At 44.6% G+C, this 24,995-nt stretch overlaps 1 protein-coding gene across 4 annotated transcripts; it reads left to right on the plus strand.

Annotated features, from left to right (window-relative positions):
• The first annotated feature begins 5,620 nt into the window (after window positions 1-5,620).
• On the plus strand, window positions 5,621-23,131 carry NEU3 (neuraminidase 3). 4 transcript variants are annotated; one of them, XM_070803898.1, is made up of 4 exons: window positions 5,621-6,060; window positions 9,447-9,583; window positions 10,511-10,722; window positions 17,802-23,131. In XM_070803898.1, exons 1-4 carry the CDS (start codon window positions 5,666-5,668, stop codon window positions 18,879-18,881), a joined length of 1,824 nt encoding a protein of 607 aa, XP_070659999.1. In that variant the 5' UTR covers window positions 5,621-5,665; the 3' UTR covers window positions 18,882-23,131. The 4 variants fall into 4 exon arrangements, with proteins under 4 accessions (XP_070659999.1, XP_019830850.1, XP_070660001.1 ...); XM_070803899.1 differs by lacking the exon at window positions 5,621-6,060 and adding an exon at window positions 6,085-7,619; XM_019975291.2 differs by lacking the exon at window positions 9,447-9,583 and having other exon boundaries at window positions 5,893-6,060.
• The last annotated feature ends 1,864 nt before the right edge of the window (window positions 23,132-24,995 follow it).

Here is a 24,995-nt window from a genome sequence, read left to right on the forward strand (position 1 = left end):
ATTGTACTTCTCACCTTGTAAGTACAGTTCCAGCTGAGCCTAATACCTAATACTATAATCAGTTTGTAAGAAACCCCAGTTATCACATCTTCCTCTTTGACTTGGGAATGTTGCCCTATTTAGCTCACACAGTAGAAGATTGTGGCTCAGAAGGTAAAGCGTCTGCCTACATTGTGGGAGACCCTGCTTCGATTCCTGGGTCGGGAACATCCTCTGGAGAAGTTAAATGGCACCCACTCCAGTACTCTTGCCTGGAAAATCCCATGGACAGAGGAGCCCAGTAGGCTATAGTCCATGGGGTCACAAAGAGTCGGACACGACTGAGCGACTTCACTTCACTTCAGTAGAAGATTGTGGGTATCACTAGATAGGAAGTTGAAGCCTTGGATTCTGTATTTCCATGAACCTTGGGTAGGCCTTGTAATTCTCTCCTAGTTTCTTCTCCCCACCGCCCAAATGGTAATTCTGTTCTGTCAGCCACTTGAAGCTTTCAAAAGTGTAATCAGATAATCATATTTTTATAATGAAGGAGTTACTGTTAGGGAATAACCCTCTCCATGATGATTCCTTGGAATTCTTTCATACAGCTGTACCATTTTCTTTACATATATGAACATGTATTTTCTTTTTTTTTTTTTAACGAGAATTGAATTACATTGTGTTTTTTTAAACTTGATATTTCTTAGGTACTTTCCTTGTCAGTATACATAGGTCAAATGCATTTTTAATAGTTGCATAATATTCCATGGTAGAAATGGTTTTAACTGTGATGTTTCTTTATTGGTATGTTTGTTTTCTTCTGGTTTTTCACTATCCCAAGGGGGAAGTCAGTTTGGGAGAAGAGGAGAAAAAGAGATATCCTTGAGTGATAGGCAAGAGACCTGGGTTTTCAGCTGTATTTTAATTTATGACCTTGGGAAAATCTCATTTCTTCTCTAGGACTAAAAGAACCCTTCAAAAGAGCTTTCAGACAGTGTATCCTTTGAGATTATGAAGGTTCCTTATTGCCTAGAGATGCCTATATATAAAACATTTTTTTTATTTCAAAGAATGTGAATGCTGTTATCCTTTAAATCTGCCCTTAAACCCTGCTTTGAGATTTCTTAGGCTGTGTGGATGTCTTAAGGTGTTCCCCTGACTCCGTAACCAGTTGAGACAGTATTGGTTTAATAAATAAAGAAATGAGTTAGCAGCCTAGCCATGCATCCTGCATGCACCCCTTCCCCTCATCTATCCAGTTGTGGTATTCTAGGATGAGACTGCTAAGAAGAGTGGGGAGAGAGCTGTGTTTTTCATTATTTGCAAATTTGACCTGCTAACATGTATTTGACAATTGGTGTTTCATATATTATTAGGAACAGTCTTTTTGCTTCAGAACAGCCTTAGGAAATGAAAGAAAATGTGAAAGTTCCTTGGACTACCCACAGTTGTATTTTTCTCTGGGTCCAAGTTCCTACTCAATTTAGAGCTTTCTAACACCAACTCTCTTATCACCACCCCTGGCTACCCTTGACCCAAACCTTATTTCCCTGATGAAAGTTATAATATCTGGGGAAGCTTCTACTAATAATGAAAAGTGAAAGTCACTCAGTCTTGTCCGACTCTTCGCTACCCCATAGACTATACAGTCCATGGAATTTTCCAGGCCAGAATACTGGAGTGGGTAGCAGTTCCCTTTTCCAGGGAATCTTCCCAACCCAGGGAACAAACCCAGGTCTCCCACATTGCAGGTGAATTCTTTACCAGCTAAGCCACCAGGGAAGCCCAGGAATACTGGAGTGGGTAGCCTATCCCGTTTCCAGCAGATCTTCCTGACCCAGGAATTGAACCTGGGTCTCCTGCATTGCAGGTGGCTTTGCCAGCTGAGCTACCAGGGAAGCTCTGTTAATAATATCACAATATTTTTTTATAAAATGTGCCCTGTCCCCACAGACAGCCTCTAATGTTATTACTTAACAATCCAGCCTGAAAGCACATTTGCTCAGGTGACTCCTCTGCTATCCACAGATACTTGAAGAATTAGCCTTTTGTTATATACCATAGAACTTTTATGACAGTCTGGTGTTCTCTGTGACCCCCTTCTCAGAATGTTTTGAATATACTATTGCCTGCTAATGAAGATTGGGGAGGTGGTTGTAGGCTCCTAGTACTGGGAAGTAGGTTTAAAGACAGTTGCTCAGAAGGTGTGTGTTGGTGCTCACTTTTCTCTGAGCAGGAGGATTTCTGACTAATCTGGCAATCAGCTTCAGATTTGCCCCATTGTAACCATGAACACTAACATTCTTCCCCGGTGGGCAGCAGATTTCTCTTCTTTTCAGACAGCAGTTACAGAGACACACATCTACACAAGAGTGAAAGGAGGGAAATTCCCTATTTCTGTGAACAAAAACCAGGTGAATTGTTAGAAACCTTGGTTTGCTTGGGTGAGGAGGGATGGCAGGTGTTGGATTGTCTTGCAGCCAGCTCCCTCCTGCTGCTTATCATGCCACCCTTAGATCCATTCGGAGACAACAGTAAAACTCTCCAAATTTTTTGCAGTGGATCTTGGCTGCTGTAAGGGAGCTTTGGCTCTTTGAGGGAGATGTCCTTGTGACTGACAAACTGCTCTGGGAAACAGTTGATTAATATCGAATAGTACTCAGTATCCAGGCTTAGTGCCCTGGATTTTGTGTATAATGCTGTCAAAGGTGACCCACTGGGGAATGAGTGTTGGGAGAGGCAATCTGCCACAAGCCGTGAGCCCATCCCTGCAAGTTCTTCATGTAAATGCAAAGACCCTGGCCACTTCTTCTGGGCCAAATCTCAGTATTCTCTTGGTAGTGAGCAGCCTAGGGAGAGGAAGTAATATCTCTTTCCTGGAGCCGGTTTGCTTACTGTTCACTAAAAGTGTGGACTCCCCCCAAGCTCAGGGTTCTTTTCTTATGACACAACCTACTGCGCATGTGGGCACCCATCTAGGCCTACCTGTGTCAGTTTTGTTGGGGAAGGGGAATGGGGAACTAGCACAAACCTGTCCATTGCTGTTTGCTGCATCATAAGTAATAAAGTTCTTTGATCCAGAAGTCTCATGTCATCTGCCAGTCTTCATGAAAAAAGTAGGTTAACTTGTTTGCAAGGAGGATAAAATTTGAAACCCTTCATGGGCTACTCTTGATAGTTTGGTAACAAGGATGGGATCCTGACAGACAAGTCTTTCCAGAAGAGGAAGGTCAAGGGCCAGGTGATATGAGAGGATAACTGGGGGCCTGGTAGCAACTGCTGCCATGTGAGGAGGGGAGTAAGGGCCTCTAGTTGTCCTACATGTTAATGAATGTTTTGAGGCTAAGCAACAAGAGGTGAGATTGAAACACACTGTCTGACTGGTTGTAGCTCAATTCTCAGAGCAGGAGAATGAAAGGATGTTTTGACAATGAGGCAAGCAAGTCTGTGGCCCCAGTTGAAGGCAGTATGGCTGACTGATGAGTAATGGTTTCCCCAAAGCTGAAATAAGTGGTGTCAGAAATAAGGATATAAAGCTTTTTAAGTGGACCCAATGGAGAAGGCAATGGCACCCCACTCCGGTACTCCTGCCTGGAGAATCCCGTGGATGGAGGAGCCTGGAAGGCTGCGGTCCATGGGGTTGCTGAGGGTCGGACACGACTGAGAGACTTTACTTTCACTTTTCACTCATGCATTGGAGAAGGAAATGGAAACCCACTCCAGTGTTCTTGCCTGGAGAATCCCAGGGACGGGAGAGCCTGGTGGGCTGCTGTCTGTGGGGTTACACAGAGTCAGACATGACTGAAGTGACTAGCAGCAGCAGCAGCAAGTGGACCCAAAATATTCAGTATTAGGAGTTTGTTGAGTCCAGGCAGATAACCACTGAAGCAAAAATAAATTCATGATCCATTCCCTCTCACTCCCTCTCCTGCTTTAAGGAAAGACTTTGTGTATGCTGGGGGATCTTTGAGGAGGAGAAGGATTACCTTTTTATAGCTCTGTTGAATATAAACATCTAAGTCACCATCCTACTTCACCCCATGGGGACAGGGAGCCCTGGGTGCAGAATGGTCAAGTGCCGAGAAACTGGCAGAAATCCACAGTGATGTGCAGTGGGCGGGGAGGGCAAAAAACCAAACCAGGGACTGCACTTTTTCACTTTCAGGGTCTTCAGTTCATTTCAGCTCAGTCGTGTCCGACTCTGCGACCCCATGAACCACAGCACGCCAGGCCTCCCTGTTCATCACCAACTGGAGTCCACCCAAACCCATTTCCATTGAGTCAGTGATGCCATCCAACCATCTCATCCTCTGTCGTCCCCTTCTCCTCCTGCCCTCAATCTTTTCACAGCATCAGGGTGTTTTCCAGTGAGGCAGCTCTTCGCATCAGGTGGCCAAAGTATTGGAGTTTCAGCTTCAACATCAGTCCTTCGAGTGAACACCCAGGACTGATTTCTTTAGGATGGACTGGTTGGATCTCCTTGCAGTCCAAGGGACTCTCAAGAGTCTTCTCCAACACCACAGTTCAAAAGCACCAATTCTTCTGTGCTCAGCTTTCTTTATCAGGGTCTTAAGCGGTCCAATCTCCTAATCTTGATGAGTTTCTTTGGTCCCTTTATTCTTGCTTCAGGTGGTTTCCTGGCTGTTCCACCTTTAATTAATAATAGTTCTGCTGTTTGGAACTCAGGCCATGGAGGCTGGAGTCTTATTTATAAGAAATGGGGGTCAAAAAGACTTTCATGCCTAGAAGCCATATAGGGGCCTGCTCAGCATCAGAAGTACTCAGAGGACCAGGCATAGAGGTGTACTCAGGGCTAACACTGATTTCAGCAATGTAGTAAGGACACACACAGGATCATAAGACTGCAGGCTGAGTCTGAAAAAATCCTTGCATAGGCTTTCTTATGCCCACTCCCTCTCATGAAGGATCACACTAAGCACACTTTACCCAGCATCACAAAAGCAGCATGCGAGCCTAGTCTCTGTCTAGAGAACCTACCCATTAGAAACTTGGAACCCACAGTTTTTATTGGGGTCAGATTACCTGGGCACTCTGCCTGGCATGTTTGAAAATTCCAGACTCTCAGAAAGTAAGCAGGTATTCAGCATAAACCATACTGCGTTCAAACAGTTTGTGCATGGTCTACATTAATTAGACTCTTAACTAAAGGAAGAGCTGTCCTTTCTTCCCTATTTATTCAATTGTGCACATCTACAAGGACACGTGGGCTTTTAACTTGTTCAGCGGTTGTAATCTACTATCAGTTACTGAAAATATATGTACACGCACACACACACACACACACACACACACACACACATGTATATAACACATATAAATTTTTATTTTCCTAAGGGTCGGTTGCCCAATGCTCTGGACCGCTGGACATTTTAGTGGCGTCCCCTTTGAGATCCGGAACTTTCTCGCTCGACTCTCAAGTTGTCTAGGGAAGTTTTAGGGTGATGCCTATCAACAGACCGGCAACCAATAGGGGAGGGCGTGGGGAAAACGGACTGAAGACGGAGGTGGGCGGAGTGGAAGGGTGAGGGTCGCAGCCAGGGAGCTGTGTGGCAGTTGGAGACTGAACTTCGGCCTGAGTTGGAGCGGGTGGGGTCGGGTGCTAAGAGAGGGAGGGGCAAGTTCCAAGCCACCGCTGGGCCGGAACTGGGGGCCTGAAAGAGGAGGAATGAACCAGATTGGACCGCTAAGGGACTGGGCGGGGGAAGAAGGGGGCGGGGCCTCGGCTGCACCGCCCCCCCCCGAGGGGGCGGGGCTGACTCCAGGCCGCAGCCAACTGCGGGTCCCAACCGCCGGCGGGTTGCGTCTTCTGAGCTTCCTGGACTTCCTTTCCTACCGGCTGTTTTCGGCTTCCCCAATCTGTCAGCCCCGCCGCCAGCCTCTCGAGGTCTCTGTCGCCGTGTTTCTTCACTTTTCGTGGTTTGTGTCCCCGTCCGCAGTTTCTCTCCTGCCCTCGTCTCCCGGGCTTGATCATTCTCCAGGGCTTCAGTGTCGGAGACGTGAGTGCTTGACCCAGCGCCCAGATCAGCCCGAGAGAGATGGAGGAGCCGGGGTTCCCTGCAGGTGAGTGTGGCTGGAAGACTGGCTGCTGCTGCTGCTGCTAAGTCGCTTCAGTCGTGTCCGACTCTGTGCGACCCCATAGACGGCAGCCCACCAGGCCCCGCCGTCGCTGGGATTCTCCAGGCAAGAACACTGGAGTGGGTTGCCATTTCCTCCTCCAATGCATGAAAGTGAAAAGGGCCTCCCAAAACGTGAGGCGAAGTGACTGTGCTGACAGGTTCGGCAGCACTCTTTGGATTTAGGAAATCCAGTCTATTGGGTCAGAGACACCCCAGTGGGCTAATCTCTCAGACACAGCCAGAAGGTATTCTTGGCTAGCTCTGTTTTTGTTTTCCTTCGACTGAAGCCTAACTTGTTTTGCGATGGAAGGGAACTGAGACTGGGAAAACACTTCTTACTGGAGAGGGTCTACAGGCTTCATAGAGCCCAGAACTAAAACTTATATGAGTCCTGGGCCTTGGTCCAGGTTTTGTTACTGACTCATTGAGTGGCCTTAGAGGAGTTTATTCCCCTCTGTGGATCTGAGAATCCTATTGTGTACCATGAGAGGAGTTTGGACCATGGGATCTTCAAAGACCTAACATATGATGAGTGCTCCTTAAGTATTAGTTGTTAGGCGTGAATAAAATGGGGAAGTCTCCCTTGGGGCTCACTGGAGGCTGCTTGCTGCACTAGATTAATTGGAGTCTGTGGAATTATGTTATTCTTCAGGCTTGAGAAATAGGTGGCATTATCTCCCTTGCAGGAAGAAACTGAGGCTCAGTGGTAAACTGGATTTGCTAGTAAGTGTCAAAGCCGAGTCAGTCTTAAAGTCCATGTTACACTATACTTCTCAATAAGAGAGCAGGGAAATCTTGATTGAAAGGTGATTATGTGGAGCAGTAGTTAATAATGTTGAGTTTTCTGCTGAAATGAACAACTCCAGTCAGTTCAGTCGTTCAGTCGTGTCCCACTCTTTGCGACCCCATGGACTGCAGGCAAGGCTTTCCTGTCCATCACCAACCCCCGGAGTTTGGTCAAACTCATGTCCATCAAGTCGGTGGCGCCATCCAACCATCTCATCCTGTGTCGTCCCCTTCTCCTCCCGCTTTCAATCTTTTCCAGCATCAGGGTCTTTTCCAATGAGTCAGTTCTTCGCATCAGGTGGCCAAAGTATTGGAATTTCCGCTTCAGCATTAGTCCTTCCAATGAATATTCAGGACTGATTTCCTTTAGGATTGACTGGTTAGATCTCCTTGCAGTCCAAGGGACTCTCAAGAGTCTTCTCCAACACACAGTTCAAAGCACAGTTGAAAAGCAAAAGAACTGTATCTGATTTTTCTCTGTCCCTAGCTCCTGGCACATGGTTTGTGTGAAATAGTTTGGGTATTGATGCCACAGCCACCACGTGTGTTACCATTGCCATCAACATGATCAGCATAGTTAGTAAGCAGTGATAGGGACTCTAATTGTTACAGTGATAGCAAAACCATAAATTGTGAAGACTTCTGAATTTATACTTTTACTTACATAGTGCCTTAAAGTTTATGAAGCACTTTTGAGTGGTTCTTCAGTCATCTTAGGTAAGTATTATTTCATCCACATTTTATAAGCAAGGAATCCAAGACCTGGGTTAAGTGACTAGTGCAAGGTCACATAGTAAGAACTTGTGCTTCTCCTTACGAGTTCTGTCCACTCCCTGTCCCTACCCACTCCCTGTCCCTTTCGTTTTTTCCTGGTCCTCCCTGCCCATTCCTATGCTTTTTCTGTGCTTTATTCTTGTCACCCAGACACATTCTGTTTTGATGTTGACCAATAGTCTTGTGTTGGCTGATGATTAATAGTGTTGATATTATCTCAGGCTGATGATTAATAGTGTTGATATTAACTCATATCCTTACAAGAATTTAAAATATGACCTCTCCCAGAGGGGCAGAGGGGTTTAAATACTTTAAAGAAGGGTAGTTGTAATTATGGTGGTTGTCTTCATCCTCCTCCTCCACAGGTTTTGAGGAGTAACACTAGAATATGTAGTGATTGACAGTCCAAAAATAACAGCTGTCATATATTGAGCTCATTACTGTGTCATGGGCCCTGTAACAGCCATTTACACTTTTTACCTCAATTCTTTCAGCCATTCTACTGAATTTTATAAACTAGGGTCCAGCAGTTAAATTACATGCCCAAGTTCATGTAGTCCTGGCTTGGCCCAAACCTTATTTTCTAAACCATTACACAGCCTGTCTGTCTGGCAGGAGAGCCTGAATTAAGAGAGAGGTGTGCTCAAGTATGGTGTGAGGAAGACAGTTGAGAACCCAGAATTGGAGTGAGGGGAAGTTTTTCTTCTGGACTTAGGAGGCCACCTCCCCATCCTTTTGGATAGTGAGCTGTGATTCTTCTCACTTGAGGTTAGAAACCAGTGAAATGAATTATTCACATGCTGAGTGAATTCACATGCTAAATAAATCACTCATATGCTGTGAAAGACAAACTTGTCTTGACTGACACTAGGAACCTGTAGCCCAAAGCAGTGCAACTTTCCCCTTCAGTTCATTGTCCAGAAGGCTACCTGAAAGAGTGGTCTGAAATATGTACTTGATCTTGGCATTCATCTGCCAAAACCTGTTGAGTGGCTCCCTACCCATGGGATAAACAGCTTAATAAGGTATCGAAGCCTCCCAGGATTTGCCCTCGCCCGACCCCTTCAGTGCCATCTTCGTTCACAGCTTTTGCGCTTCACTGTAGTCATACTGGATTACTCTGAATCCCCACAGCTCATAGTGTGCTTCTGCGATCTTTAGGCTTTTCATATCCATTCCCTCTCCTCTTCTCCTTTTTACCCTTCAGTTGGTTAACCCACTGTTCAGCCTTTAAGATCCAACTCACCCATTCATTCAAACATTCAACGAACATTTGTCAAGCCTGTGAATTACCAGGCAGGGTTTTAGGTTTAGAGGTATAGCAGTGAATAAAACAGACATGTACATGCCCTTTATGGAACTTCTATTCTGTAGGGCATATTAAATAAGTATAACATATGGGTGATGGTAGGTGGCATGGAGAACAGAGCAGGGAAGGGGGATAGAGAGGGACAAGGGAGTTGTCAGGGAAGGCCTCACTGATTGGACGATGTCTGAATAGAGCTGAAGAAGGTGAGGAAGTAAGGTATCTGAATGCCTCAGGCCCAGAGCATAAGGATATGAAACAGGGGATCACTTGACTTATTAGCTTTTCAAAACTCCACTGCTGCCTTGATCTGGACAGTTGCCTTTTTTCTGTTTTCCTGCACGCTCTCGTGTTGACCTCTTAAAGTAGAAATTACTACATGATATTGTAATTGTCAATGTATATATGTCTGTCCCCTCACCTGGATGTGGGCAGGGACCTCTGATCCCTTTCTGTCTCCTCAGCACCTACCTGATGGCTTTAATTCCAGTGGGCACTCAGAAATATTTATTAAATAAACGAAGAAGGCCTTGTGGGTCTCATTCTTACAGCCTGATTATTTTTACAAATGATTTGGAAGACAAGGCTTGGACAACAAATGGTGAGAGGAAAAATCATTCTAAGCTTGATTCTATCTGTCTGGCTTCCCTTTGTGGGCCTCTGAGAAGTTGAATACCTGAGAAATGTACCTAGAGATTTCCATTTTAAGCATTATAGCAAGCCAGCTAACCTGTAAAGTAAATGATGGATAAGTATAACAAAGCCTTTTATAGTTGAATTTCCAAGAAAGTAAGAGAAATCCCCAGGGGCCTAAAAACCAAGAGTAAACTGAAAACTGGAGAAGTTAGCCCCTTTACGTGACCTCAGCTGCCCTAGATGTTTGCTGGTCTCTTTTACCTCAAAGCTTGGGCTTTAATATACCTGCTATTGCAGTGAATGAAACCATAGGCCCACCTGTGTTAGACTCTGGTTGGAACTGAGATCCCTGCATGAAGCCAGATACCTTGAAAATCTATATCCTCTGATTGAGTGGAGTAGGAAAAAGAAATCTTACTACTGACAGAGATGACAAAGAAGATTGCTTCTTATTCTAGGCTCCAAGAGAAGGGAAAAGTTTGCCCGGAGAATTCTGAACCAGAGGCATTCTCTCGTATGGATTTGGGTTTATATTTATATTGCCTGAATTGCCTAAAAACTCCAAGCCAGGAAATTGACTATTAGGAACCATCCGGGCTGGTAATACCTCTGAATGCTTGGCAGAAGCACATACAGAATCTCTCTGGAGAGACACTTGACACAGGCTACACAGGATTCCCACAGAGCCTGGAATATAGACTTGTTATATGAGAATGCATATTGCTTGCTTTGTGCTATTGAGATCATGATGTTACTTTTGTATATAAAAAATAAATGTTTGGGTACATCTTTGCCTCCCAGTGACCTCCAGAAGTGAAATGATAGAGCAGAACTTGTGTCCCAGCGAGCCTTTGGATGTGGACACACACTGAGCTCCCTCCTATCCTTGCAGAGGTCATGGAAGAAGTGACATCATGCTCCTTCAGCAGCCCTCTGTTCCAGCAGGAGGACAAGAGAGGGGTCACCTACCGGATCCCAGCCCTGATCTACGTGCCCCCTGCCCACACCTTCCTGGCCTTTGCAGAGAAGCGCTCCTCGAGCAAGGATGAGGATGCTCTCCACCTGGTGCTGAGGCGAGGATTAAGGACTGGGCAATCAGTACAGGTGACTCCTTATCCCAGATCTGAGCCTGGGTCTCATTTTCTGCATTGCTCACAGCATGTCACAGTGTGTGCCCTTTTCATCAGTGCAGGAAAAGCCTTGTGTCTCAGCTGAGGAGGGGGGAAAAAAAGCAGTAAAAGCAATGCTTTCCCTTATTGAATACTTACTGTTTGCCAGAGGCACATTGAAATTCACAGCCACTCTGTGACATAGGAACTGTTGTCAGTCACATTTTACAGATGAGGATACTGAGGCTCAGAGTGATTGCTATTTGCTCAGGGTCAAACAGCTATAAAAAAGCAGTAAAAACAAGCTTCAAACCCAGTCTCTGAATAGAGGCCTCCATGATTTGTGTATTCAGTTCAACCAACATGTGGTGTGCTTTTCATTCACATTCTCTTTTATTCTCATAAGTCACTGAAAGCAGTAAGCATTGTTAGTCCAGTTTTGCTGATGAGGCATCCTGGTGCTCCAACAGGTAGGTAGCTTGTTCAGGACCACAGCTAGCGAAAGACACGGGGGAGGAAAACAACATCTGTATTCTCCCCCCTCTTCCCTTTGCTTGTCTTCCTTCATGCTTTATGTGCTGCTGCTGCTGCTGCTGCTAAGTCGCTTCAGTCGTGTCTGACTGTGCGACCCCATAGACAGCAGCCCACCAGGCTCCTCCGTCCCTGGGATTCTCCAGGCAAGAACACTGGAGTGGGTTGCCATTTCCTTCTCCAATGCATGAAAGTGAAAAGTGAAAGTGAAGTTGCTCAGTCGTGTCTGACTCTTAGCAACCCCATGGACTGTAGCCCGCCAGGCTCCTCCATCCATGGGATTTTCCAGGCAAGAGTACTGGAGTGGGGTGCCATTGCCTTCTCTGTGCTTTATGTGAGGTACATATTATTATCCCCATTTTATAAGAAGGAAAGTGACTTGCCTTAGGCACATACTTAATAAATGGAGAACTGGGGTCAGTGCCCTTGTCCGTAGGTAGCACATTTTTACTGTGTTTTTAATGGGGGAGAGAATAGTTACTGCCCTTGGGGCTGTGAACTACAGGGTTAGTTTAGAACCCAATTTTGTTATTGTTGACTTTTATCTCTCAGAGATGGCTGAAGTGAGGATCAAGTGAGACAGTGAATTTGAAAAATACACACATAATCATACATACATACATTTTTTATGAGTTATTTTAATCTGCTTAACCTGCACTGCTTTTTCTGCTCTCAGAAGTCTCACCTTTAAAACTTCATGTCGTTAGGGATGCTTTGCTTTGCTGTTATAGTGCAAATGCTGTTCTGCTGAAGGTGGACCTTACAAGCAAGCCCTGGCTGCTTTTAATGCCTTACTCACATTTCCTCTTGGGGAAGTTTTTTACTTGAGGGACTTTCCATCCCCTGCTCTTATACCTTATCATGTGTCTTTCTTATGGCCTCCCAGGGTTGAACCTCTGCTTATATCACTGGTGCCTTTCAGCCCAACTTGAAGTTCTAGCTCTTTTGTTTCCTCCAGGACAGGCAGTACCTGTGGTTTCTGTTGCTCTGCTTTTTGCCACAGACAGTTGGGCAGTTACGTTTTTTTTATCAGACCATACCTGTTACATAACCTCACTATCCAGTAGTCACATCCAGTCACAAACGTGTCCACTGTAACTCATTCTCTCTTCACTTTATTTTATTCACATTCATTCTCTCATTTACTTAATTGTAGAATCTTAAAATAGGAAGAATTATCAGCCCAGCTTCTTTCCCAATATAGAAATCTTCTGTATTCCATTGGTTGCTACTAATAGCTTAGTGGTTAAGAGCATGGCTTTGGAGTCAGGCAAGACCTATCATTTATTGACTGTGATCGTGAATACTTGACTCTTCTGTTTCATTGTCTGTGAAATATAATTAATAATACCAGTTCCATAGTAGGAACTCAACATTAGTCATCTTCTATTAAGGATCTACTTACACAACTCCTCAAATTAGAAACTTAATCATGTGGCAACTGTTAACTTATTTTTTGAAATGAGATCCTCTGTACTTGTCTGTAATTGCCTGTTGTTGTTATGCCTTATGGGGAAGTCCATCTGTACATTATAAAGTCCCTTTTTGTGGAGAAGTGCTCTTTGATGTATCTGAAAGCAGTATCCACACCCTCCAGGTCTTCTATCTTTTAGCAGCTCCTTAGGCCACAGTCTTGATTTGATTTTTTGTCCTTTGAAAACTGATTACAGTCCTTGGGACCTGGTGTGGAAGATCAGTGTATTTTTGCAAAGTATGGTACTCATAACTGAACTTATGACCCCAAGGATAGATTGACCAGCTCAGCAGTGAAGTGGCTATCCCATCTGGTATCCTTTTAATGCAGCCTACAGTAAAAAAAGTAGCATTTATTTTTTGATAGCTGCTTAAATGTTAAATAGATGGTCAGCTAAACCCTTCAAAAACTTTTCGGATTTTTTTGTTCTTTTAAAAACATTTTAAATTATGGTAATATGCACCTAACGTAATACTTTCCATCATAATCATTTTTCATTTGGCTGTACAGGGTCTTAGTTGTGGCAGCTGGCATCTTTAGTTGCAACATGCGAACTACTAGTTGTGGTATATGGGATCTAGTTCCCTGACCAGGGATCAAACCCAGGACCCCTGCTTTGGGAGCTAGGAGTCTTGGCCACTGGACCACCAGGGAAATCCCTCTGTCATAACCATTTTAAGTATACATTGCGGTGTTGTTAACTGTATTACATTATTTGTCTCTAGAATTTATTCATTAGTGCATAATTGTAACTGTATACTCACTGAACAACAACTAATTTCCCCCCTCCCCAATCCCCTAGAGATTAATACTGTACTTTGTGAGTTTGTTTACTTTAGACATTTCATGTAAGTGGAATCAAGCAATATTTTGTCTTTCTGTGATTGGCTTATTTCACAGGATAATATCCTCAAGGTTCATCCATATTGTAGAATATGTCAGGATTTCTTTTTAAAGGCTGAATAATAATCTATTGTATGTTAATTTATTATTTCATTTATCCAGTTTGTTTAGCCATTCACCCCTTTTGTCCACTCATCGGCTAGTGGACACTTGAGTTGCTCCCACCTTTTGGTTATTGTGAATAATGCTGCTGTGGAATAAGGAGGTGCATGTAAATGTCTCTTCAAGACTGTTTTTTCTATTAGTTTTTGTACAGACCTAGAAGTTGAATTGCTGAGTTATGTGGTTGTTGTTGTTCAGTCACTCAGTCGTGTACAACTCTTTGTGACCCATGGACTGCTGCATGCCAGGCTTCCCTGTCCTTCACTATCTCCTAGAGTTTGCTCAAACTCATGTCCATTGAGTTGATGATGCCATCCATTCATCTCATCCTCTGTCACCCCCTTCTCCTCCAGCCTTCAGTCTTTCTCAGCATCAGGGTCTTTTCCAGTGAGTTGGCTGTTCGCATCAGGTGGGCAAAGTATTGGAGCTTCAGCATCAGTCCTTCCAATGAATATTTAGGATTGATTTCCTTTAGGATTGACTGGTTTGATCTCCTTGCTACCCAAGGGACTCTCAAGTGTTTTATCCAGCACCACAGTTCAAAAGCATCAATTCCTCAGTGCTCAGCCTTCTTTATGGTCCAACTCTGACATCCATATATAACTATTGGAAAAACCATAGCTTTGACTAAACAGACAATCCGTATCCATCAGAGGGCAGACAGAATGAAAACCACAGTCACAGAAAACTAATCAAACTGATCACATGGACCACAGCCTTGTCTAACTCAATGAAACTATGAGCCATGCCATGTAGGGCCACCCAAGACGGATGGGTCACGGTGGAGAGTTCTGACAAAACGTGGTCCACTGGAGAAGGAAATGGCAAACCACTTCAGTATTCTTGCCTTGAGAACCCTATGAACAATATGAAAAGGCAAAAAGATATGACACTGAAAGACGAACTCCCCAGGTCAGTAGCTGCCCAATATGCTATTGGAGAAGAGTAGAGAAATAACTCCAGAAAGAATGAAGAGGCTGAGCCGAAGCAAAAGCAATGCCCAGTTGTGGACATGACTGGTGATGGAAATAAAGTCTGATGCTGTAAAGAACAGTATTGCATAGGAACCTGGAATGTTAGGTCCATGAATCAAGGTAAATTGGAAGTGGTCAAACAGGAGGTAGCAAGAATGAGTGTCGACATTTTAGGAATCAGTGAACTAAAATGGACTGGAATGGGCAAATTTAATTCAGATGACCATTATATCTACCAGTGTGGGCAAGAATCCCTTCGAGGAAATGGAGTAGCCCTCAGAGTCACAAAAGAGTCCAAAATGCATTACTTGGGTGCAGTCTCAAAAATGACAGAATGATCTCTGTTTGTTTCCAAGGCAAACCATTCAGTATCACAATAATCCAAGTCTTTGCCCTCACCACTAATGCCGAAGAAGCTGAAGTTGAATGGTTCTATGAAGACCTACAAGACTTTCTAGAACTAACACCCAAAAAAGATGTCCTTTCCATCATAGGGGACTGGAATGCAAAAGTAAAGATACAATCAAGAGATATCTGGAGTAACAGGCAAGTTTGGCCTTGGAGTACAAGATGAAGCAGGGCAAAGACTAACAGAGTTTTGCCAAGAGAACACACTGGTCATAACAAACACCCTCTGCCAACAACATAAGAGATGACTCTACACATGGACATCACCAGATGGTCAATGCTGAAATCAGATTGATTATATTCTTTGCAGCCAAAGATGGAGAAGCTCTATACAGTCAGCAAAAACAAGAATAGGACTGACTGTGGCATAGATCATGAACTCCTTATTGCCAAATTTAGACTTAAGGAAAGTAGGGAAAGTCACTATATCATTCAGGTATGACCTAAATCAAATCCCTTATGATTATACAGTGGAAGTGACAAATAGATTCAAGGGATTAGATCTGATAAAGTGCCTGAAGAACTATGGATGGAGTTTGTGACATCATACAGGAGGCAGTGATCACCACCATCCCCAAGAAAAAGAAATGCAAAAAGGCAAATGGTTGTCTGAGGAGGCCTTACAAATAGCTGAGAAAGGAGAAGCGAAAGGCAAAGGAGAAGAGGAAAGATATACCCATCTGAATGCAGAGGTCCAAAGAATAGCAAGGAAAGATAAGAAAGCCTTCCTCAGCGATCAGTGCAAAGAAATAGAGGAAAACAATAGAATGGGAAAGACTACAGATCTCTTCAAGAAAATTCGAGATACCAAGGGAACATTTCATGCAAAGATGGGCACAGTAAAGGACAGAAATGGTATGGACCTAACAGAAGCAGAAGATGTTAAGAAGAGGTGGCAAGAATACACAGAAGAACTATACAAAAAAGATCTTCATGACCCAGATAACCACAATGGTGTGATAACTCACCTAGAGCTAGACAACTTGGAATGTGAAATCAAGTGGGCCTTACGAAGCATCACTACAAAGCTGGTGGGGGTGATGGAATTCCAGCTAAGGTATTTCAAATCCTAAAAGAGGATGCTGTGAGAGTGCTGCACTCAATATGCCAGCAAATTTGGAAAACTCAGCAGTGGCCACAGGACTGGAAATGGTCAGTTTTCATTCCAATCCGAAAGAAAGGCAATGCTAAGGAATGTTCAAACTACCGCAAATTGCACTCATCTCACACACTAGCAAAGTACTGCTCAAAATTCTCCAAGCCAGGCATCAATAGTATGTGAACCATGAACTTCCAGATGTTTAAGCTGGATCTAGAAAGGGCAGAGGAACCAGAGATCAAATTGCCAACATCCGTTGGATCATCAGAAAATCAAGAGAATGCCAGAAAAACATCCACTTCTGCTTTATTGATTACGCCAAAGCCTTTGTGTACATCACAACAAGCTGTGGAAAATTCTTCAAGAGATGGGAATACAGACCACCTTACCTGCCTCCTATGGGTCAGGAAGCAACAGTTAGAACCAGACATGGAAGTACAGACTGGTTTCAGATTGAGAAAGGAGTACGTCACGGCTGTATATTGTCACCCTGCTTATTTAACTTATATGCAGAGTACATCATGCGAAGTGTCAGGCTGGATGAAGCACAAGTTGGAATCAGGATTGCCGGGAGAAATATCAGTTTCAGATACACAGATGATACCACCCTTATGGCAGAAAGTGAAGAGGAACTAAAGAGCCTCTTGATGAAAATGAGAGAGGAGAGTGAAAAAGCTGGCTTCAAGCTCAGCATTCAAAAAACTAAGATCATGGCATCTGGTCCTCCCATCACTTCATGGCAAATAGATGGGAAACAATGGAAACAGTGACAGACTTTATTTTCTTGGAATCACTACAGATGGTGACTGAAGCATTGAAATTAAGAGGTGTTTGCTCCGTGCATAGAGGAGCTTAGAAGAAAAGCTATGACAAACCAAGACAGCCTATTAAAAAGCAGAGACATTACTTTGCTGACGTATGGTTTTTCTAGTAGTTACTGTATGGATGTGAGAGCTGGACCATAAAGAAGGCTGAGCAGTGAAGAATTGATGCTTTTGAACTGTGGTGTTGGAGAAGACTCTTGAGAGTCTCTTGGACTGCGAGGAGATCAAACTAGTCAATTCTAAAGGAAATCAGTCCTGAATATTCATTGGAAGGACTGATGTTGAAGCTGAAACTCAATACTTTGGCCACCTGATATGAAGATCTGACTCACTGGAAAAGACCCTGATGCTGGAAAAGATGGAAGATAAGAGGAGGGGGCAACAGAGGATGAGATGGTTGGATGGCATCACTGACTCGATAGACGAGTTTGAGCAAGGTCTGTGAGTTGGTAATGGACAGGGAAGCCTGGCATGCTACAGTCCGTGGGATTGCAAAGAGTTGGATACGACTGAGTGACTGAACTGAACTGAACTGAGAAGTACTAATGCTTTTGAACTAAACTGAGAAGTACTAATGCTTTTGAACTGAACTGAGAAGTACTAATGCTTTTGAACTGAACTGAGAAGTACTAATGCTTTTGAACTGAACTGAGAAGTACTAATGCTTTTGAACTGAACTGAGAAGTACTCATGCTTTTAATGAGCCTCATGTCTCCCTATGAGTCTTTCACTCCTGCTTTCTCCCTTCCCCTCATCTAGTGGGAACCCCTGAAGTCCCTGATGAAAGCCACGTTACCTGGACACCGGACCATGAACCCCTGTCCTGTGTGGGAGCGGAAGAGTGGCTACGTGTACCTGTTCTTCATCTGTGTGCAAGGCCATGTCACCGAGCGTCAACAGATTATGTCAGGCAGGAACGCTGCACGCCTCTGCTTCATATGCAGCCAGGATGCTGGCCATTCATGGAGTGATGTGAGGGACCTGACTGAGGAGGTCATTGGCCCAGAGGTGACACACTGGGCCACTTTTGCTGTGGGGCCAGGTCATGGCATCCAGCTGCAGTCGGGGAGGCTCATCATCCCTGCATATGCCTACTACATCCCGTTCTGGTTCTTTTGCTTTCGGCTGCCATATAGAGCTAGGCCTCATTCCCTGATGATCTATAGCGATGACCTAGGAGCCACATGGCACCATGGCAGGCTTATCAAGCCCATGGTGACAGTGGAATGTGAAGTGGCAGAGGTGATCGGGAAGGCCGGCCACCCTGTGCTGTATTGCAGTGCCCGGACACCAAACAGGCACCGGGCAGAGGCCCTCAGCATTGACCATGGTGAATGCTTTCAGAAACCAGTCCTGAGCCATCAGCTCTGTGAGCCCCCTCATGGCTGTCAAGGCAGTGTGGTGAGTTTCTGTCCCCTGGAGATCCCAGGTGGATGCCAGAATCTTGCTGGCGAAGATGCACCTGCCATTCAGCAGAGTCCTCTGCTGTGCAGCTCAGTGAGACCAGAGCCGGAAGCTGGAACCCTGTCAGAATCATGGCTCTTGTACTCACACCCAACCAATAAGAAACGGAGGGTCGACCTAGGCATCTACCTCAACCAGAGCCCCTTGGAGGCTGCCTGCTGGTCCCGCCCCTGGATCTTGCACTGCGGGCCCTGTGGGTACTCTGATTTGGCTGCTCTGGAGAATGAGGGCTTGTTTGGGTGTTTGTTTGAATGTGGGACCAAGCAGGAGTGTGAGCAGATTGCCTTCCGCCTGTTTACAGACCGAGAGATCCTGAGCCATGTGCAAGGGGACTGCTCCACCCCTGGTATGAACTCTGAGCCAAGTAAAAAGTAATTCGCTTAGGACCCAACTTTGCATAGAAGGCTACCGTAGAAGGCAGTCACAGCCAGGACAGTGGAGGCCAGGATAACAGAGGTTACTGAAGTCTGCAGAGAAACAAAACACCTAATATTCTGCTCCCTACCTGTTTTCACTTCTCATTCTCCAGAGAACAAAATGAACATCTTGCCATAGCTACTGCATTCAAAAGAGCACTGAACGGTGAGCTGAGAGACTATGATGTCATCTTGGCTCTTCCACTGGCTTGCTTTGGGACCTTGGACATGTCACCTGTACTCTCTGGGCCTCAGGTCTCCATCTGTAAAAGGAGAGGGTCGGATCTCTGATTTCTCTTCTTCCCATCCCTAGGAAAGGCAGTGTGCCTGCATGCTCCCTGATCAGCAAGTCCTGGCTGTATGTAGGACTCTTATCTCAAAGGCAGGCTCCGCTTTTCAAATGACTTGCCACTCATCCAAGTATAAGGTTACAAGCAGGTGTCATAGCACAAAGGAAGATGTAGGTGGCCTGTTTTGTTTTTAATAACAAAAGCACTTACATCCTTCTGATTATGCACGAAGCTCTACAGACTCACTGTTCTAGAGGAATCGGGCCAAGCAGCAGAATTATAGGTCACTTACCTTCTCCAGCTTTACAGCTCTGCTCCACCTTTCCTTCCTTGTCCAGAAAGCATTACCTCTGAAGGAGAAAATGAGATGCTCAATGTCAGTGATCTTCAATAATGGTACTTAATGTTTCTGCTGGCATGACTCCTATGAGAGATGAACTTGAAGTTCATTTATTAGGATAGTTATTGATGAGAAATGAACATGGGTTAGGACTTCAAAGCATCGGACAAAACTTTCTGCTATTGCTGCTCTCAAGGAGTTCACAGTTTAGGGGGCTAGAAGAGGGATAAAATTGAAGAAAATAAATGTAGCTGGGGGATAGTTTATAGATATTGGGCTCTAAGTGGGAGTGATAGTAGCCGCTGATGGTATTATTTTAATTGTATCTTAATTGTGCCTGGAGTCATCTGCCCCAGAACTTGTCCAAGCTGCTGTTTGTTTTTCTCAGAATGTTGTCTTCACTCAGCCTTCTTTAATGGAGACAGTCGTCACCATTCAGAAGGTCTCTGGACTCAAAAACCTCTGAATCAAGCATATTTGTTCAGACCTACTGAAATTTGGACCATCTCTACTATTAGTGAAGTGTAGAGATGCTTCTTTATCTAATAGATTTGGGATAAACTTTGACATTGCTGGTTCTCAGATGATAGCAGATGGTTGCTCTTATTTTAGATCATTTCCTCCATAAGCCTTTTACTGTGACAGATACTCTTATTGTGAGAGCTACCTTTTTTGTCCCTATTTTTGGAGGATAATGCCTTAAACAGGCAGCAGGTAAATATGTTTGGTGCTGAGTAATGACCCTGGAGAGTAAGTCGTTGTCGTGGAACACAGCCTAGAAAGTTGGGGGATGCAGTTGTACCAGTCAGATGACAAAGAGTCCTATAGGATGAAAGTAGAGATTAACTTCACCTACTTTAGCATATGGGTTAAGCCCAGGGCTTAGAGGGGCTTTTAAAAATCCCCTTAACCTCTCATACATTTGCTGAAGTTAATACACAGTTATGATCATTCACTCACTCATTTATACATTTATCTAAATGTTTCCATAATTGAGTACCTGTGCATAATGTGAGGTACTTTCTAATTGCCAATCCCTGCTTGAAAATTGCTTGTGGCTCCTCATTGCCTACTAAAGGGTGTTTACATTTAGCCTGGCATGTAGGACCTTCAGTTGTTGGTTGAAATAATGAACACTCCTCTCTTCTTCTCTATATGAAGCTGCTGTCAGAGAAGACCTCGGTCACTTTGGCAAGTGGCAGGGGCTGCGATTTCAGAGTGGGCAGCGTCGGTGGTACAGGGAGGAACTGGGGAGGGGAGGATTGAAAGGGCAGCCCCTCCTGACTGTAGAAACTCCTTGTTCAGCAAAGCTTTCCTGAGCACCATACCCCAAATTGACAGGAGTAGAGAAGATGGCTAGGTTCTAAAACCAGAGTTAAAGGATGGAGAAAATGAGAATACAAGGTTCTTTGGGACCATCCAAGAAGGGAGTCAAGGAACGGAGCTCAGCCACATGCCAGGGTGGACCCCAGATGCCCAGTCCTCTTGGGAAGTCTCATCCATCTTTAAAGTGCCCTCCCCTTTCTCCTTCCCCTTGGCTTCAGGTTTGCATCTCCTCGGTGACTAGCAATGAAATTCTTCAATAGGTGAAGGAGGTCTGAGCATATTTCAGTAATATCAGGAAAAGAGGGTTGGGCACAGGGGTAATCCACAATGAGGATTAGAGAACAGAACAGAGGGGTGATGGCAGTTGTGAAGGAAAAGCACAGCAGGGAGGAGTACTGACACCTTTAGGAAGGGGGAGAAAGGGGTACACACAGGAAGCCCAGGCTGGAGAGATGGTGTAGGTGGTGGCTGCTGTGAAGAAGAAATGACAACAGGCCAGAGCTGTTCCACAAAATGTGTGGGAGGGAAAGAAGCCTGCACAGGTGGAGCTGCAGACAAGTTTTAACCCAACCCTGTAACTTGAAGCTTGTCTCTGTGCCAGGTGAGCATCCAAAACAGCTGTAGTGTCAGTTACCCAAGGTCTTGAGGGCCCTGGGACCTATACCATGATACTGTCTCCTAACTGAACCGATTTCAGCCACAGTTGGGTTGGGAGAATGGGAAAGATAGAGCAGGTGAAGGCAGCTGTGAAGAAAAGAGAAAAGCAGACTAGGTGCCATGAAGAGAGGACTGGCTAGGCTGTGATCTTTGGCCTGAGAGGCTCTCCCCCATCCTTGGCCCCTCGGGATTGACCCATCGAGCACAGATGACCCACCACCGGAACTGCAGGAAGGCGCAGTAGGCCCCTCTGTCTGCTGGTGTACACCCAGACTAGCCTCCCACTTGCTCGGCCTGCCGGTCCTGCTCACGCTCCCTGCCTCCTGCTTTATTCAGTCTAGGCTCCTAACCTTTACCTTCTGTGTGTGTGTGTTAGTCGCTCGGTCACATTCGACTCTTTGTGACCCCAGAGACTATAACCTACAAGACTCCTCTGTCTGTGGAATTCTCCAGGCAGGAATACTGGAGTGGGTTGCCATTCCCTTCTCCAGGGGATCTTTCCAACCCAGGGATCTAACCCAGGTCTCCTGCCTTGCAAGCAGATTGTTGACTGTCTCAGCTACAAGGGAAGCCCTAACCTTTACCTTAGGCCCTTGTTATTTGGACCTGTTTCTCCTGGTCACCAGTCTCCCCTCATATATCCACAGGTTGTCATGCAGCCACATCCACAGATAAACAGCCTTACCCCCTCCCTGTTGGGTAGCCCGAGGGATGCATGGAAGTCGGCCCACAGCTGCACAGCCCCCCGCCCAAGGCAGTAGGATCCATTCCTTCCATGTTGGCCAACTGAGGCTGTTCAGTCTTCTCTAAGAAGCTGTGAGTTTTCCCCACTGTATCATCCAGCAGCTATCATGTCATCCTTCCTGTGCTGCCGGAGCACACGGCATGGGCCTCTCTTTGGTCCTTGGCACAGGCTGCCCATAGGCCTCCGCCAGGCTGTGAACGCCTTGAGGACCAAGTTTGTCTGCTTCCTTTCTGCATCCTTTTTACCTTGAATCATGACTTATTTTTGTGATATATTGCTAGCATATTCTGAATTCCCTGATGGTAAGGACTGTGTCTGATTCCTCGCTTTGTCCTCTGCACCCAGCACAGGGCCTGGCACAGAATAGGCAGCAGTAAAGTTGTGCTGAGTGAACAAAGGAGTCAAAGACTCTTGGACTTCTGGAGCCAATTGAGAGGCCAGGGCACGTTTCCCCACAGGAGGAGCATGTTGTGTCCCTCTGTGGCTGATGTGCTCAGCCTGCTGAACACGTACCCTAAATGAATCTCTGTTGGGGCTACACCCAGGCCAGTCACAGCCCTTCCTTGGAATGAGCTGCTCTCTGGCTTGAGCATGTTCCTACCTGGATGTCACAGCATCCCAGCCCAAGTCTAAAGCCAAGCCTTGACTTGGGGTTCGTATTTCACTGGCATTTCCCCTTTGTCCCTAATTGGATTTTCTCTAACTCCCACTCCTCCAGGGAGATGCTGGGGCTCAGTGTTTTCCAGTGTGCCTTGCTCTGTGTTACCACGTGCCAGGAATGCTCTCTCTACTGTTTAAGAACTGCCGTGACTCTTTGAAACAAGAAAGACGAATAAAGAGCTTAATTCTGAGGGCTACTGTTTTTGACTTTTGTTGTATTAAGGTGATTATCATCCTAATACATCTATCTAGTTTGTAGCCAACTTCTCTCAAAAACTGGGTTTTGAGGCACTTTCTTGCATTCTGTAAGAACTTTTACTTTCAGAAATCCTTACTAATAATAATCCTTTGCACTTTAACACATTGTCCTTTGAATATAGTTACCTACTGAGGAAAGCAGGGCAGAGATTAATATAACTGTTTGGTTGTGTATTACATGCCAGCTATTAAGTGTAGAAACTGGGGTGTACCAAATCAGCCCTGTCTGACACCAGCGCCATTGCTGTAATTACACATCTTTTTCTATTTTGAAAGTAACCTTGAGGTTATTCTCAAATTGCTGCTGGAGAGGCCACAAATATTTAGTGAAGTGGGGTGACAGCTTTAACTTATGATTTTTACTTGACTGTTCCATTGAAATGGTCATTGCACTGGCTGAATTTCACCAGATATTTCTGTATGTCAATCTGCTTTCTTAAATTGGTGGTTGGAAAACTTTTAAATGGGCCTTTCATCATATAGTCATATAAAGATGAAAGAATAAATGAAGTTCAGAGAACTTCTAATTTACTTCTTAAAACTGAATTACAAAAATTGTTTATATAATCATTTGAAAAATCTGGTGATCTGTTTTATTTTTGTGTGTTCTGTTAGATTGCTTAATGTCTGAAGGACCTCTGGGCTTGAGAGAGCACTACTGTATAAACTTTAGTGCTCAATTTATTAAACTCTTATTCAGTAAAACATTGAAAACCTCTTGAATATTTAAACAATGGCAAATTTGATTAAACTGGCTTAAACATAAATGCCAGTTACAAATTTAGTATAGCTGATCCTTTTTGGATATTTCAAATAGTAGATAAAGCATAAATCCAAACAGTATAAAACATATCCTTACACCAAAACAGCACAAGAGAGCTGATGCCATGGTTTTAATTTTGTTCCATATTGTTACTTCGCCTTTTGGGAATTCTAACTTTCAAACCTCTCTAGATTTTAGTAACTATAAGATTTTTTTCTCCCTACCTGCCTAGGGATTTAGTAATAAATAGCAGATCCAAAGGAAAACAAATACCATTTCGGATAAGCTCTTTCTACTGGAAGCACTGAACTGGGAGGTTGGAGGCTTGGAAATAGACAGCCACCTTCCCCTTCTTGGCCAGTGGACAGTGTGGCAGAAGACTAAAAGAATCGGAGCCAGACAGCAATAGTCCTGATGATATCCACTAGGGTCCTTCCTGTTACAGGAACCTATAACCCCCAAAAGTTGTTTGATTTTTATTTTATTTTTTAAGCTAGTTAGGGTTAGATGTATACAGCTTGCAACCTAAAGACTGCCTACCCATACTCACAGAAAATTTGATTAATTAGTACCACAATCTGTTAGTCACTCCCTGGAGCAGAACTATAAGCCATGAGAAATTAACTTTCAATATAGTCTGCCAAAGTTTGATCAACAGTATTACTGAAAGGGTACCTTACTCAGACTTTGGAATAAGTGGAGAAAAGACTGGACTAGGAGGAGTCTGGAGTTCAGGGTCTTTGAGTTGACACTGACTTGATGGGTGTTTTGGTGTCGGCCACAGGCCCTCTCTGGGACACTTTTATTCAGCTACAACAGGAACATCCTCCCAGCCCTGCCACTCACTTGAGAGTTGTGCGAATCTGATGAGGTAGTGAATCCTCAGAAGGGTTTGGGAAATGGTGCCATTTCCTGTAAATAAAAGAAAATCCTTTTTCCATTGTTCTTCATTGGCAACACTGGACAGTAGAATGCTGAAAATGAGGGTGATGGATGGAAGGGAGGGGAGGAAGTCAGGGCCCACTGAGGAGGGA

This window comes from Bos indicus, chromosome 15, assembly GCF_029378745.1.
Source record: "Bos indicus isolate NIAB-ARS_2022 breed Sahiwal x Tharparkar chromosome 15, NIAB-ARS_B.indTharparkar_mat_pri_1.0, whole genome shotgun sequence".
Taxonomy (NCBI): Eukaryota; Metazoa; Chordata; class Mammalia; order Artiodactyla; family Bovidae; genus Bos; species Bos indicus.